Source organism: Choristoneura fumiferana, chromosome 18 (genome assembly GCF_025370935.1).
Source record: "Choristoneura fumiferana chromosome 18, NRCan_CFum_1, whole genome shotgun sequence".
Lineage (NCBI taxonomy): Eukaryota > Metazoa > Arthropoda > Insecta > Lepidoptera > Tortricidae > Choristoneura > Choristoneura fumiferana.
Genome location: NC_133489.1, coordinates 14,127,440 through 14,144,207, shown reverse-complemented (window position 1 = coordinate 14,144,207; position 16,768 = coordinate 14,127,440). Strand labels below are relative to the sequence as shown.

Sequence of the window (16,768 nt, the reverse complement as noted above, 5' to 3'; positions counted from 1 at the left end):
CTCTAGAAGGTCACATATGAAGAGGTTCTAAACATCTTTTGTGAAGTCGTAATAATGATGATGATGATGATGATGATGAATAAAAGAAGTAATAAGATGAAGTCATCATTTTGTTTACTTTGTAAGTAGATTAATACGTAATGTACTTACGAAATAATACAATATTATACATAATATTAATTCGATTTATATTTATACATAATTTAATAAGTACTTAACTGAGTTTTGTGGACTCATCCGCTCTCATTCCCTGTTTAAAAATATTCTACTCGTGGTGTCTGCTAAAAAGCGCAAGCTTTTTTCAATTCCAAATTTCATCAATTTGGTGCAGTGCTTTAGTTGTGAAAAGTTAACTATTTGTATATGATTAAAGGTCATCACATTTTGATCCAAACTGGCGATTAATAGCTATAAATAATGTACAGAATATTTCTTGAGTCAGCAATATTATAAACGTTCCGTTTCTTGCAGAATGTTTTTTACCTCTGCCTCTTTAGGTATTTTATAGGAAGACGTTTATGTTTTTAACAAAATAGGAAAAGTTTTTTATTGTATTTAAATTATTATATGGAAAATAGCAAAGTTAATCTCACTAATACTCATTATAATTGCGAAAGAATGTAAGTCTGTATGTCTTGTTTAAGTTTACGCATACCACTTTCAGCGTGCTTATTATCCTTCTGCTGAACAGTTTTTAGGTGTATTTGCAGGTTTCAGGGATATAACAATTCCCTGGAAAAGTGACAGGTACGGAATAGTTTTTATCCCGAAGACTTATAATTGTTATCGTTTAAATTAAGTATATACTTTTCATCACACTTGTTCGTCAATGATGTTATTCTATGCCTGTATACTAAAGGACATTGGCTTCAATGAGGGCTATCGCGTATGAATTCGCCGCTAGAGGCGCTAGTGTAGCGTGAGGTCTCCGAAATGCCAAGCTCAAGTCAGTTTCTATGGGTGAGTACAGAAAAAACAGGGTTGGTATTTCCATGTCGGCATTATCCGGGCCTGGAAAGAGTGTCATCATATTCCGGGGCAATGACTGACACATCGAAAACTTTTGTCCTCCCTTTTTTCCGAACAAAGAGGGACTACGCAATACTGTGGTTGCTCGATATTTTTATGGTATAGGTTTTAAGGTGTATTAAAATGATTGTAATCAAAACTTTGTTTTCACTCCGGTAATAAAAGACTTTGAAAGCAACTCTTAAAAACCTCACGCAACAGTGGCGCCATCTAGAAAGACAAAAAACGATAGCCCTCATTGTTCCCGGAGGGAGTTATGGATTTAAATATAGTTTTATTTCTCAAGGGAATTATAACTTTAGTTTTAAAAAGTAAGTAGGTACGCCATTTCAGACTAAAGAGTTTTATTTACGTCCTTAAAACTTAGCTATAACCGAATTTTACACCATAAAAAATTTCCACGCATCATGAAACTTCGTTATTTTTATATTTTAAATTTAAGTTATATCATTTTTTTTCAATAATTTTAGTAAATATTTTTTTAGCATGTTGGAATAATTAACTTAGCACTATTTAAGGTCGAAGACTCGAAAAAAGTAACAATCAAGGGGGCTACTACGCAATTTGAAAAAAGAAGTTTGTATCGATTTGCTGAGGCAAATATGATTTAACTTTAACCGAGTTCGGTTATCGCGCGCTGGCTCCCTCTGTTCTCTCGGGAACTGTGCATTTTCCGGGATAAAAAGTAGCCTATGTCACTCTCTGGCCCAAAACTATCTCTATGCCAAAAATCACGTCAGTCCGTTTCGACGTGAAAGACAGACAAACATACAAACACACACACTATTTCTCATTTATAATATTAGTATGGATACGAGAGGGAGAGGGACGGTATGATACGAACTTCGATTTTCGAATTTTGTTGTAGCCCCGTGTATTGGCGGGTAGCCATTATTTTATTCAGTTGTTTTCTTAGCGTCTTTATTTTGCCGAGCTGTGAAGTGTTTAGACACAAAATAATTTGATTATTTGCATTTTTTCCTCGCAATGTGATGAAAATCATTTTGTGTATCACAGGCCGTAAGGGGATTACAAACTCAAGACTCGTTCTAATATACTCTTGTTAGTAATCCCCTTGCACAATGTATTATAAGACATAACCGTCATAAATTGCGCTGTTTCTTTAAAATCTGACAAGCAACGCAACTGCAATACCCCTGGTGTTGCAGTTGTTTATGGGCGGTGGTGATCTCTTACAATCAGGAGACCCACTTGCTCGTTTGCCATCCAATTGAATAAAAAAAAAAAAAAAAAAGCGGACTGTGATACTTCCAATCAACAGATTGTATGTATGTAAACTAGTTTTTAAAAGTTAACTAGGTACCCAAATCTGTGGACTAGCTGCAACTGTAACTTGAAACCCATGCCACCGTCAAAAATATAAATTAAAATAGTAGTTAACATTTAATTTTGCAGGTGGTAGGACCTTGTGCAAGGTCCGCCCGGATTGCTACCACCATCTTACTCGCTAATCCTGCCGTGAAGCAACAGTGCTTGCACTGTTGTGTTTCGGCGTGGAGAGTAAGACAGCCGGTGAAATTACTGGCACTTGAGGTATCCCATCTTAGGCCTCTAGGTTGGCAGCGCATCTGCAGTACCTCTGGTGTTGCAGATGTTTATGGGCGGTGGTGATCTCTATCCATCAGGAGACCCACTTGCTCGTTTGCCATCCAGTCGAATAAAAAAAAAAATACCTGTGTGTTCGTGCAATTGTGGTTGCATTGACATTGGGGACGACCGGTGTCGGCACTCACGGCGCAGTCTCCGCCGCCCTGGCACACGATGTCAGCACAAGACTCTGAACAAATTATTGAAAATTGTAATTGAACTAGTAAACAATGCTTATATAGTAAATATAATATTCATGCTGTGACTTTTCTGTAGTCATTTAAACGCTTATTTTTGATACATGGAATTGAGTCTCTTATTTAAATACGCTTGACTGAGTCTGTTAGTTGCGTTCAAAAGTATTCTCGCTTTTGTCGTGAGGAATAAATCAAATAGAATTTGTATGAAGGAATATTAAGCTTGATTAAATATTGCGAGTGAAAATTGAATAGTTTTTTTTTTACAAAAAAAGAGGTAATATTTATTTCAATTTGCAAAATAAAAGTACCTATACAAGTAAAGAAAATGTTCTTTAAAATATTAATTCACCACTTCAAAATTTCGAAACTTTGAAGAATCTGATTTCATGTAAGAGACCTTTTTCTAATAAAAGAATAAAAGTATTTACGTATGGCAACGCAATTCCAGTTCTTTTCTTTCGTGCCCTTCGAAATATTGTTTCAATAAGCAATATTCCGTTCCTTTGAAATAATAAAATTAATTCTTAGTCGGCATTCATCAATCCATGTCGGGTTCAATTTATCATTGGAGCGGTTTTAATCCGTTTAATTGACATTTCAGCTCGTTATGTAGGCGATAGATTCTGCGCAATTAATTACAGTCTCTCAGTAAACAGAATAAATGACCGGTGCTTTTATGCGTCAGAGAAAACGTGCATTGCTTAATGAACGCAGAGAATCAGAATCATATCATATTTCCATCATATATCTATCACTTATCAAAATTGTATAGTATTTTAAACTCTTTAGTGTACATAAAAACACATGGAATTAACAGATAACAAGATAATAAAATGAACAAAGGCGAACTTAGCCCTTAAAGGATAATATTATTATTTGCATATTTCTAGAATACTTAAAAATAAAAAAGTAGCTGCAGGCAAACTATAAATAAACATGTATAATTATGACTTGGTTTTTGCAGATTTTGTGTTCATGTACTGAGCTACGGCTGCCACAAAACTAAACGCAATGTAACAAACTACGTCTGTTGTTGAAACAAATTCATTTATTTTAATCACAAATAAGTATCTTCCAAGGTAAATTCAATAATTTGAAGATCACGATAAGATCCTTTTCAATTACTACTTATAATCTACTTACGTCCTGCAAGTATCATAAAGAATACGAAATATTGAAACAACATTTTCATGTAAAAGTGGCTTACGACAAAGGAATCTCGGGTGCCTTTTGATTGACGATTTTGTAAGAGGGAAAGATTTTCATCGCGGGAAATTAGAAGTTGGACAATTTCTCCCCGGAGGGAATTTTTAATATCCCTCGTGTATTAAGATTTACCTCCGCATTACCGGTGCGGCTACGTGACTCGAATAAAGGTTGACGAATTAATAAAACCTATTAGGAACCCCTTATAGTTTCTCTACGTCCGTCTGACCAGTTGTCTGTGTAGAGTATTTTTTTTTTAATTTAAAAGATCCTGTGCAAGTATTTTGGATGGCGAACATTTTTTTGATTTGCATCCTCTTTGCTATCGGTGGCTGATTGGCGCAAGTCCTTTGCCGCGCGCCTTCGATCGTAAAAAAAGGCGGCAGTCAGCCAGACTTCAAAAAAAACTCTCGGCGGATATATATTATTGCGGTTGTGCTCGGTTTTGTAAAATAAATAGTAATTGTGATTCTAGACATTGTAAATAGTTTTGTGTGTAAATAATAACAAACTTTATACGCCTAAAAACTAGCTAGTGAAGTGGCGGTGCGGACTATTGCGGCTTTACGGACTTTAGCGAGCGTCATACATCGAAGTCGGTTTCATTGAGGTATGTTTTTTCATGAATTGTTCTCTAGACATAATGCTGCACAGAAGAGCAAATAAGCCACGGCCTTGATAGCAGTCACTATTCGAAGGTTTTTTAAACAGATCCACTTGTGAAATATTGGGCCTGAAAGTATAAAATTTAACTAAAAGTCAATTCAAGTCAAAGCTAGTGGTATAATACATATACCGAATAAATTTGACAACTAGGTTTCACAACTAGGTAAGTACTTGCCACCTGCTTATGTGTTTTTTATTTTGTAACCTGTCTTATTTTCAGTGGCAATAAACGATTTTATTATTATTATTATTTTTACTTATAATATAATAACAATAATAATATATATTAAAATATTTATTCTACAACTTTTGCTACAATTACTTGGTGGATAACCCGTAAATGTAATTAATATCAGCCTAGAGCTGAGAAAAACCAATCCTTCTAATATAATAATAATATTTTTTTTGACTTCTCATGCTCATAAAATGTTACTTTAGTCTCTGCATATCGGGACTAAAGCTCTTTTTTATTCTCTAGGGATTAACGTTTTTTTTTTTTAATTTACGTTGGAAACCCCTAAACAGCCAACACGGTGTTTGAGAATGGAGGATTTTTAGGGCGTGGAAATAACCTAAAAATGACAACTGTGCAAAAATATTAAAAATAAAAACACGATTTAATTTCGTGAAACACAATTAATGCGTGGTTACCAATGTGAATCTATTCAATTACAATTTATTATTAATTCTATTAATTATGCATAGTCCAATTAGTTTTAAAATAGTTTTAAATTTTGAAACTGTTGGCTAAATATGCAAGCATTTAAGAGCGATTATTCCTGCTGAGCTGGCAATGTTGCTTATTTGTTAGTTTTTCTCGATTATGCCATAAAAATGTAATGAAAATACAGTGTTGTCTGATAGAGCACTTCTTAATATATAAGTTAATGTGCCTACTCCAATAATTATTCGTGATAGACTTTTATATTCTTTAAAAACGAATTAATGTTTATAAACGGTTTTTAGACAAAATAATAAATAATAATTATTCGTGATAGACTTTTATATTCTTTAAAAACGAATTAATGTTTATAAACGGTTTTTAGACAAAATAATAAATAATAATTATTCGTGATAGACTTTTATTTCTTTAAAAACGAACTAGTGTTTATAAACGGTTTTTAAGCAAAATAAAAGTCTATAACGAATAATTATTGGAGTAGACACATTAACTTATAAGTATATTAAGAAGTGATCTATGAGACAACATTTTAAATTTTCATTCAATTTTTATGGAAAAATCTAGAAAAACTAAAGAAAAAAATGCAACGTTGCCAGCTCAGCAGGTATAAACGCTCTTAAAGTGTCACTTCATAAACAATAAAGAAAAGAAAAAACCGCGCAACCAATTTTTTTTGCTATTTGAATTTTGAACAAATGACCTGTCCATTAGTCGATCGTTTGTTTTTAAAAAGTACCTAATATTGAAATTTTGAACAGAACATTGTTTTTGATCCTCGCATTCAGAGTGACAAGTAGAGAGTGTTTAACGCGAGACTAAACAACCATAATGACACGAGATGTTTAGCTACCCGAGCAGAGCGAGATTGTTTTAGTCCCTTGTTGAACAATCTACTATTATTTATTGCAGATTAAATCCGTAGTTTTGTTAGTAGGTACATTCATTCTTGTAGCCTTTACAAGATGACGAGTAATATACTTCTTCGGTTCTTGGCACGCATAGCATCCCCATCTTGCACTCGCTGCTGCCATACGTGCTGTGGTCTCTGACGCAGACTGGCGTCAATGTGGTATAACAGACTGCCGTGCGACGTACAAGCGTCGGCTAACGACCAAGATGAGCGGGAGCAATGGTTTTAATACACTGGCAATACTTACGGCATGTTCCCGCATATAGCACTCGCAGTTCTCCCTCCTTGATCCCCTCTTGGCACGCATGCATCCTCATCTTGCACTCGCTGCCATACGTGTTGTGGTCTATAGCGCAGACTGGCGCGAGTGTGGCGTCGCAGACTGGGCACGCGCATTGCGCCGCGCCGCTGCGCGACACGCACGCGCCGCCCCACGGGCAAGTTGCACGGGCGCAGGGATTTTCGTCGCCTGATGAAATAAACTATTGTAAGGGTATTTTTTAGAGAGGACAGATTGATTCCTGAAGAGGCTTTTCATCGGAATTTTTGATATATGATGTAGTTGCCCCATTGACGATTACTATTTGTCAACAATATCGACCAATGTACCGAAACATTGATATCAACTGTGTTTAAAAAATCCTTAAAACACATTTACAGGGGGCGTCCAGTCCCCGTCCAACTTGTTTCGGATCAATTTAAATAGGACCTACTTATTATGTATAAATTTATCACCTACACAAAGCACAAATATTGATGGCAGCAACCAACACACGCTTTCCCTTTGATAAGAGACAAGGTACGTTGGTATCGCTCTTGCTCTAATATACGTTTGTAGCAGTAGCACGGAGTGAAAATTTTCGCTAGGCAACCCGAAGAGTGAGACAAGCGTGAGTTGCAAGTATGCAACAACCCGTAGTTAGTGTCCACGACTTTTGCCATATTTTTTATCACTGATATCACGTCCTGTTTTAAACTAGCGGGTAAAATTACATGCGTACACCCCGATTCCGTGTCGAAATAAAAAGTAGCTAATGTTTTACAACCGACTTGTATCTTGCTATTGTAGCATGATAGAGAATCTATCATTTACACACACTTTCAAACATCTGCACTTTTAATATCAGCAAGATAAACATAAGATTACTTATCCGGGTATTACCCCTACTATTGGACAAAACAAACCCTTCTATAAACATCATTTTCGCCTCAGTTTATGCGGTTTCCGCCAATTTTCTCTGAGGTTCATCATCATCTTATTAGCCGTAGGACATCCACTGTAGCACATGGGCCCCTGTAGGTATCCCTGAGGTTAATAATGATAAATTATAACGCGCTTACCACACGGCCCCATGTAAGCGGCTCTCACATCCCTGTTGTCGCGACACGCCGTTCTGTCCAGCAAGCATGGGCTGTCGTAGGTCCGACCATCTGTGCCACAGACTGGTCGTACCACGGCTTCGCACTCTGGACCACAACCGCATACGGCAACGCCGCGGGGGTCCAGAGAGCAATGTTCGCGAACGCCACATTTTACTGAGTCGCAAGGGTGTTGGGCTGTTGGACAAAAAAATCACAATGCTATTAATTGAGTTAATGCTTTTTCCCGATTTTGAGTCTTTTGCAGAGTTAATATAAAGTTAAATGTACCATCGCGAACCGGGATTGTTGAGCCACTCACCACTGTTCATAATTTGGCGAGTTATACATAGGTACTTGTAGTGCATATTGTCATTAATAAAGCAGAATAGCATTACACGGTTAAATTACAAACAGTGGCTTACCACTTAAATATAGCCACCAATCCCTGTTCGTGACTGTACGCCTGCAAGTAATAGTCATATCTCGTTAATAATAACATTTTTTACCAACACAACAAAACCATACAGAAATGAAGTGATGCAAAATGGAAGTGAGATTCAGCTAAACCAGCGTTTCCAATCACACTAAAACTAACTGATACCAAAACCTGTCAAAAACCTTGTACAAAACTTTTACATTTCATTTACAAATCAAAATCTACACATTATAAAAATAAATGTGTTATCGTATCAATACTCGTAGTTATTCGTAAAAAAATAAGTTTACGATGATTATTTACTTAATTGACTGAACTTAAGTTTATATTATGCTTACTTATATTTTACAGAAAAGCCTTGAAATCAGTTTGAGTTCAGTGAAAGACTTAAGTAGGTAATTAATTTACGATCATAAAATAGTCAATTTGATTTAGGCGACGACTACTTATATAAATCAGGGAGAGCACTATAGAAAGAAATTGAACGAAAGATTTGGGTTGGATGATAATAATAATGACGCGTAAGCAAATTCTATTTCAATGTTCGGATCGACAGCAGTTTTATAACCTTCCTGAATATTCAGGCTCTTTAATTTTCTTGATCTTTTAAGTATAGACTTGAATTCAAAAGCTTGAAAAGTCATGATTATCTTATTATCGTCTGTTTGTAAAATACAGTTCTTGGTGAATTAATAATTGACTTTTGAATTTGCTAATTCACTTATTTTACTTCGGTGGTTGTTTTGGTGTACCTACCTTTATTGTTATGTTTAGGGTTCCGTTTTGAGATCAAAAAATGTATAAGTCTTACATTATATATACCGTTTTCATAGGATAACTTCATTGTCTGTATGTTCGTACCTGTGTGCATATATCTGTAGATTAAGACTAGAAAGATTAAAATTAAAATTAAAATATTCTCTACGTCGTGAAAAATCGAGTTTCTAAGTCCACGTGATCAACAGAAAAAACCTTTGTCTTAAAGTGTATTTTCATACAAAGATTCATCATCATCATCATCCCAGCCTATATACGTCCCACTGCAGGGCACAGGCCTCCCCTCAGAATGAGAGGGATTGGGCAGTAGTACCCACGCGGGCCCAGTGCGGATCGGTAACTTCACACACACCATTGAATACAAAGATTGCAGGTATCAAATCTATACATAAGTTTCATTTGACCTGTTGAATGGTGCATTAATTAATGCTAATGGAAATCAAAAACATTAAGTTACACAGGATATTTTCTGTTGCCCTAAAGTTATAAAATTTGACACTCACAACATAAATTAAGGGGAAAAAAGAAAAAACGACAGCTTTCCGTGTCTAATGCTAATAACAGGTCTTCTTCGCTGACCGCTCAAAAATTATTAACACTTATTTTTGGCTTATTCAAGTTAGCTACAGATCATTTGGTGCGCAAGTACGTTTCGTAATTGACCGGTTTTTTAATGAGAAAATAATTGAGCGCAAAAGTAAGAAAGTAAATTACTTACATTAATTTGTTAACGAAAGGAAACTCTTACTTACAACGGACATTAAACAGGAAACAAAAGAAGCGAGAACCATGAATATTAACAATGATTCATATCTTTAAAACGTTACTAAAAACAAAACAGTAATTTTGATCCTTATAAATTCTTTCTTATCTACTTCAATGTGAGCAATTTACGCTTTTTTGGGCATTTTACTACTTTCCTTGCAATTTCAAATTTAGTTTAATTTAAGATTTAAGTTAAGACTCTGAGTTAAAAATACAAAAATTCGATTACATTGCCGTTCTTTAAAAATTAACGAGATACTGATATATTTTTTGAAGGTTGATTGAGTACCTAGGTAATGATTTCAAATAGCCATTTAAAAATAAACCAATAATATATTGAGAATGTTATCATTTAAGATTTTTTAAACAATTTATCACGCAGACCTTGGTATCTATTTTAGTACTAGTATGCATAAAACGTGTAACTGATACTACTTACGTTAAGTAGTAAGATATAGTTTAACTAAGTACTTTCAAAACAATCTAGTTAACTTAACTTGGTACCAACGGCGAGATATTTAATACACATTGTAAATTAGATTACGGGTATGAGATATACCTAGTGCCATCCACGAAGACGCGTGATTTTGTCAAAATTAGACATTAATGACATTGTTATAAGAACCACTGCACGCGTCAATGACTCTACCTATAAATAAATTTCCCGAGATAATGTCCAGGGGACGTCATGCCCTGCTAATGATTTTACTACAAGTAAGTAATAAAAAATCCTAGAAAGTTTCATAATTTAATTTGAATATTCATTATTACGCATTTTATTGTTATACAAATAAGAACCCAAGTTAAATACAGAACTTTTACTGAAGTAAACCGTCCAGATTAGTTAGATGCCAAGAATACAGAAAATTTCTTTTCTTTTTACCTGAAGCACATTTTCCCCTGTAAGCAATCGTAAGCTGTTGTCGTATGCGACACGCCTCCCTCCGGAGCGCGCATTCACTGGGGTAGTCTTTATAGTCCGACCCGCAGAGTGCAGAGCCCGACCTCACAATCAGTTCACAAGGCGGGCCGCATCTGCAGACGGGTGCGCGAGCCTCGTTGAGTTGGCAAACGCCACCATCCGCGCACTCATGCTCCGCGCAGGGATCTTAAACAAAAGTAAAGGTATAAAGCATCAAGATTTAATTATGACTTTGCAATACACGATTCTCTTATACTTCTTTCTATAATACTCGATGAAAAAATTGGTTTTCAGAATTATGGTTTCAAAATCACCAAGATTCCCTTTAAAACCGATGTGATAAGCGGCCTTTATGAATTTTTCATTGACTAGGTCTGATGAAACACTTTTGTATCGACTGTATAAATTCTAACGGTTGTCAGCTAAAACGTTCCGCGATTATTGCGAGCTGTCACATTTTTTCCGTCGAAAACAGGGTGATCGGTAATTTTGCGAACACTTGCTAATGCCGACCGTTCCTTACGCAGCGGAGTGATGACACGTAAAAAATCCGAATGACAGTGCGGGCCAAAAAGGGAAAAGGGGTCTATATCTAGAAGGGAGGCAAAGTCCAAGCCGAAACAAGACGTAATTGAATAAAAGCACAAAAGCGAGCTAGTAAAGTAAACAGAACCTCACAAAGGACGTCGGAATGTGCGGGCATTCGGTCTTGAACAAATTTAGTTCAGATCGAATGCTCTGGGACAAGGTCTGTGAAAAGGGTTGGCGATTGTACGTTGTTGATGAAATGAAGCAGATTAAATTGCTTTTATGAAAAACTCATAGGAATTCGGATGTTTCGTTACGAAAACAACTTTAGGAAGTTTGCTTTTATGGGAGCCCCTTACCGGCTACATTAATGCCTCACGCATCTGTCTACACGAATAATACTTTTGTTTGACTTGGTTGTTTAGGACAGACCTAAGACATTTAATAGTCACAAGGGAGCAAAATGGTGAATTTACGGCGAGGGCGTACATTGAATCCAGAATGTAGCGAAGGATTCTACAATAGAATCCTGAGCGTAGCGAGGGATTCTGAAGTAGAATCCTAAGCGTAATAAGAGATTCAAGTGTTAACGCCCAAGATGAAAATAATTTTGCTCCCGAGTGGCTCATACATCTTTTCACACCAAGGAATTTGAAAAAAAAAAAACTAAATATTATTAAAGAACAACCAGCATAGAAAATGGCGTGGCTTTACAATTATCAACTTCAAAAAATTGCATTTGCAATAAAACACTGAGAAAAGCCTTGAACAGAAAAGTTGCACTGCTCCCTCTCGTCAGGGAGGAAAAGTTACTTTTCTGAAGGAGAGGTGTGAAAAATATTTTTCTGAAGGCTGTTACTGTTTTTATTAAATACATAACGAATCAAGTGCTCTTTTTCATAAAATATAAGTAGTCTTTTCTACACACGCCACTAATGACGTAAGATATTACGGACGTCAAAAACATAACACTACAGCAAAGATGAAAAATAATAAATATGAATGTCACGTAAAATGCTTCTTTCAATAAGACACGCACGTCAGAAGGAGTGTCGCGTCACCTTTTCATGCACGTTTCCTACCTAGCCCGATTACATTCCGACATTGCCGCGTCATCCGACAAACGAAATGAAATATTGACCGCGTATTGTTAACCTTCACCTAATAAAGCTGACCTTTACAAATTATTTTCAAGCCACGGAACACCCTCTCCAACTCATTAGGTAGGAGGTAATTTTCCTCATTCGTAATAATTAATTTCCCTCATTAAAATTAGCCGGGTATCGCGAGGCTGTGTCACTGTTTGCACAGAAAATTGTTTCTTCAAATAGAAGCTTTTTAAAAACTTAATTTGTACCTCGAGAATGCTTCCACTTGAAGACTGCTTTATTACTTTATTGTTCCTTATTCGAGAGTAATATCTGGTAGCTATTATAAAAATAATTTTAAAACTTGTAAACATAATTAATAAAACAAGTGTTTATTTTTTTTGTTTGGTGGATTATTTTACCTGCGTAAATAAGTAGGTATGTATCTAAATATTACTGATATTTATCCTCCTAACGCCCAGTCCTTTATAAAGGACTTATTGTAATTTTAACATTAAACTCTATCATAAATGACATTGTTTTATGTTAATAAATCAAAAATTTTACTTGGGCGTTAGGAGGTTAAAATGATTACAATTAAAAAAAATATATATATTTTCTCTACCAATCTATTTATTAAAATGTACAGAATGTGAATCTAATTTAAGAAATACAGCAATTTAAATTTAAGTTTTCCAAATATTATCCTCACGTACTTATATTATTCATTGAAATACCCCTGGTGTTGCAGATGTTTATGGGCGGTGGTGATCTCTTACCATCAGGAGACCCACTTGCTCATTTTCCATCCAGTCGAATACAAAAATAAATAAAAAAAACTTAACGCTTTTAAATCTCAATTAAAATTCGTCACTGCTTTGAAAAAATCTCATATCGTAGTCCTTACATTTCATTTGAACAACACAAAGCTTTTAAGAAAATTTTAACCGTTATCTAAAATAACTGTGTTGCTTTACTCACCGCATTTTCCATGGTATTTAACAGTGATGTTTAACTGGTTGTCACAGGCATGTTTGTCCAAGTGGCACACTGAAGAGTATTCTTTGCCGTCTGTGCCACAAACTGTTTTCCTCCTCTGACAACTCCGTGGACACCGGCATTCAGCTTGGCCATAATTGACCACACATCGTGACCCCGAGGGACAGGTCACGCCAGTACAAGGATCCCCTGCCTCTGTTAAAAATAAATTAGTATTAATAACTAGTCTATTTTTATTGGCCGCTACGCGTTTGCTACGCCACGTTAACTCCCCTCTACGGCGTAGCACCAGAGCGCAGCGTTCATCGTTTATGAAGTATTTAAATAGAAAAAAAGGAACATGAAAAGTTGAATAAAAATAACATTATAAATAGTACAGTAGTAGTGTAGCTAGTTATAAAATACTTAGAAAACTATATATTATACTTAATAATACCTTTTTTTGCTTTAGGTTTAAAAGCATGGTGGCGCCTGTTTCTCTTTTTAACCGACGAAAAAAAACGGAGGTTCTCAAGTCGACGCGTATATTATTTAATTGTTTTTTTTTTGTATTTTTTATTATTATTTTTTATTTCATACCTTTCTTTTTTTTCTTATATTTGTCAAACTGCGCCTTAATTGAACCTACATAATATACCTAAGTATTTTGGCCAAAGGTTAAGAGTGAGGACGGCTGTGAGGTTTCCACACGAGATGACGTTGCCGGCTAGCCCTCAGGGTGCAGGTTCCACTCAGGTGCAGTTTGACAAGCACAAGAAAAAAAGGAAAAGTTCAAAATAAAATCCATACTAATATTATAAATGCGAAAGTGTGTGTGTGTTTGTATGTTTGTTCGTCTTTCACGTCGAAATGGAGCGACGGATCGACTTAATTTTTGACATAGAAATAGTTTATGGGCCAGATAGTGACATAGGCTACTTTTTATCCCGGAAAAATAAACAGTTCCCGAGGGAACAACGCGCAATAACAATGCATTAAACAATTAATCTAGGTAGACCGTCTTCTTGTTTGCCACATAAAAATGATATTCATAATAAAACAATAATAGTAAAATGGTAATAACAATAAAATAATTTTAATAACAGAATAAATAAATAAATAAATAAATATCACGGGACAATTCACACCAATTGACCTAGTCCCAAAGTAAGCTTAGCAAAGCTTGTGTTATGGGTACTAAGCAACGGATAAATATAACTATATAGATAGATACATACTTAAATACATATTAAACACCCAAGACCCGAGAACAAACATTCGTATTTTTCATACAAATATCTGCCCCGACACGGGAATCGAACCCGGGACCTCAAGCTTCGTAGACAGGTTCTCTAACCACTAGGCCATCTGGTCGTCAAATAATAATGATAATGATAATGAATGGTCGTAGAATAATAATGATATTAATTAAATAACAACAATAAAATAATATAAATAGAATCATAACAATAAAATAATAGTAATAAAATAATATTAAGAAAATAAAAAAATGAATCTTCAGAGGCTTTTTTACTTATAGAAACGCACAATTATTATATGAGTACTTTGTTGATCGAGTTAAACCATAGTTCAACCAGTTGTCACACTTCAGTTCAACTGGCCTTACTGTGTTACCACGTACAGGCGCCTTTGTACTTATGTCCGTCAACCGTTTTTGCATTTATGTAAATCTTATGAGAAATAAATATCTTAAACCATAACCAAATTCCACGCGGGCGAAGCCGCGGGCAAAAGATAGTAAATAATTTATAAATATTACAAAAAAAAACAATTCAAATAGAAACTATAAGGTGCCACCATGCTTTTAATAAACCTATGTAAAGCAGGAAATGGTTTCCAATATAAGAGACAAATTAAAATATTGTTGCACTCAAAAATTCAGACTGTTTATTCATTATCAAAAAAGTACAGGAGTCGACGATAAAGAGATTGTATAAAGAAGTTCACTATCGCTGTCACTAGTTTATCTTAGCCCTTATTTTCTCTAAGTAGGCATACATTTGACGAAATAAGCTGGCAGTATGAACTTTCAAGAAGGGTAATCGATAAGACTGCAACAGACAAATGAATGTAGTAACTGTAATTAATGAAACTTATTTAAGAGTTCTAACATTGTCGTATTTAATCGCAGAGCAAACCATGTATAAATCGTTTTGTTAAAAAGTGGCCTTAATTGAATCAACCACACGGGATTGTTACAAGCGACACTCACCACATTCACCCTCATGCTTGACGCGTAAGTTGAGCCGTCGTTCGCAGGCCTCCTTTCGTAGGTAGCAATGGTTGCGGTACGTGCGGCCTGCGGTAGAGCAGACGGCGGCCGCGGACGAGGGACAAGTGACTGGGCACGCGCAGTGAGCCCGACCGTCTCCAAGAGACACACATTCCGCGCCCCAGCGGCAGAATGTCTTTTCACACGCTTCTGTAAAATGGAAAACTGATAAATGTCACACCAACTTAATGTTCTGAACAAGAGCACACGCTTATATTTAACCGCACTTGAGACCAATGAAAAAGGATGATTATCTGTAACTTTACAGGTAATTTGAATCGTTTTCATTACTCTTAACCATAGCTTAGAAAAAAAATATGTATGGCCACGGACAACAAGCCAAGATTATTTCAGATTACAAGATTTTTGATAGACATACCGGTATCTAATTTTATGAAACTCCGCAAAGAATGACACAATTTCCAATTTTCTACCTGGGAAGTCCGGGTCGTGACTAAATTATTAAGAAGGACTAAAATATGATTTGAAAATCCGTTTTTGGCTTGGCATTGTGTTAGCCTGGGCTTCAGGGAATACCGATCTCGATCGCCTAGTTAAAATTCCAAGCAGATTGTTGGGCGTGAAGTCACACAGCGGTTTGGCAAAAGTTAATTCGCAATTTCTTCTCAATTCAAAGTTAGAAGTGGTGTCTGTAGACGAGTAAATGAAGCGTCTTTGTTATAGACATTACGTAGACGTACAAAAAAAATTTAAACATTCGGACTGCAGACCACTTTATCGTGCTTCGTAAAAAGAATGGAAAACGTTATCGATTCGAGTCACACAATAAGGCCCTGGACATAATGTATGTTCGATCCAGAACCATTTGCGTCGGGCAATTAGCCTCGGAATGGACATTGCCAAACAAATAACAATCGACAATACGAGTATTACACGGACGAAATAATTGAAATAATTGGCTGAAATTACTGTGGTTTTAAATAAAATATTACTTAAATATACCAAGGCTTTGGTCTTTATAGTTATCACTGACCCTCAATTTCAATTGATGTAGGATGCTTCATAAAAAACTCAATAACAATTGTTTACGAATATAAAAATCTATTTTCTGAATATGATGGTGGAAGAACGACTTTAGTAATTGGGTAAGGAAAGGGCTCATACTATATTCAACTCACCTCCGTCAAATTGTATCTGATCCTATCTATATATGGAATAAGTAACGAAGGGTTATCTTCTAAACAAGTTTCTCTTGCTTCGAGTTATTCAATATAATATGAAAAATTTCACATATAAAAACTTTTTTGGTGAAATAAAATTACTCAGTGGGAAGAAGCAGCAGTGCTTGCACTGTTGT

At 35.6% G+C, this 16,768-nt stretch overlaps 1 protein-coding gene across 8 annotated transcripts in view; it reads right to left on the bottom strand.

The window, feature by feature from the left end:
* The window catches only part of LOC141437611 (agrin-like), a 202,485-nt gene that overhangs the window by 24,599 nt on the left and 161,118 nt on the right, over positions 1 to 16,768 (bottom strand). For all 8 annotated transcript variants that reach the window (XR_012452400.1, XM_074101053.1, XM_074101054.1 and 5 more), the window contains 6 exons: positions 15,391 to 15,600; positions 13,161 to 13,373; positions 10,525 to 10,749; positions 7,643 to 7,858; positions 6,549 to 6,770; positions 2,724 to 2,827 (listed from right to left, as the gene is read on the bottom strand). Coding sequence is in view for 7 of the 8 variants with exons in the window: in XM_074101053.1 (XP_073957154.1) it covers positions 2,724 to 2,827; positions 6,549 to 6,770; positions 7,643 to 7,858; positions 10,525 to 10,749; positions 13,161 to 13,373; positions 15,391 to 15,600 (1,190 nt within the window). In the remaining variant the exon portion in view is untranslated. The remainder of the gene's footprint in view (positions 1 to 2,723; positions 2,828 to 6,548; positions 6,771 to 7,642; positions 7,859 to 10,524; positions 10,750 to 13,160; positions 13,374 to 15,390; positions 15,601 to 16,768) is intronic.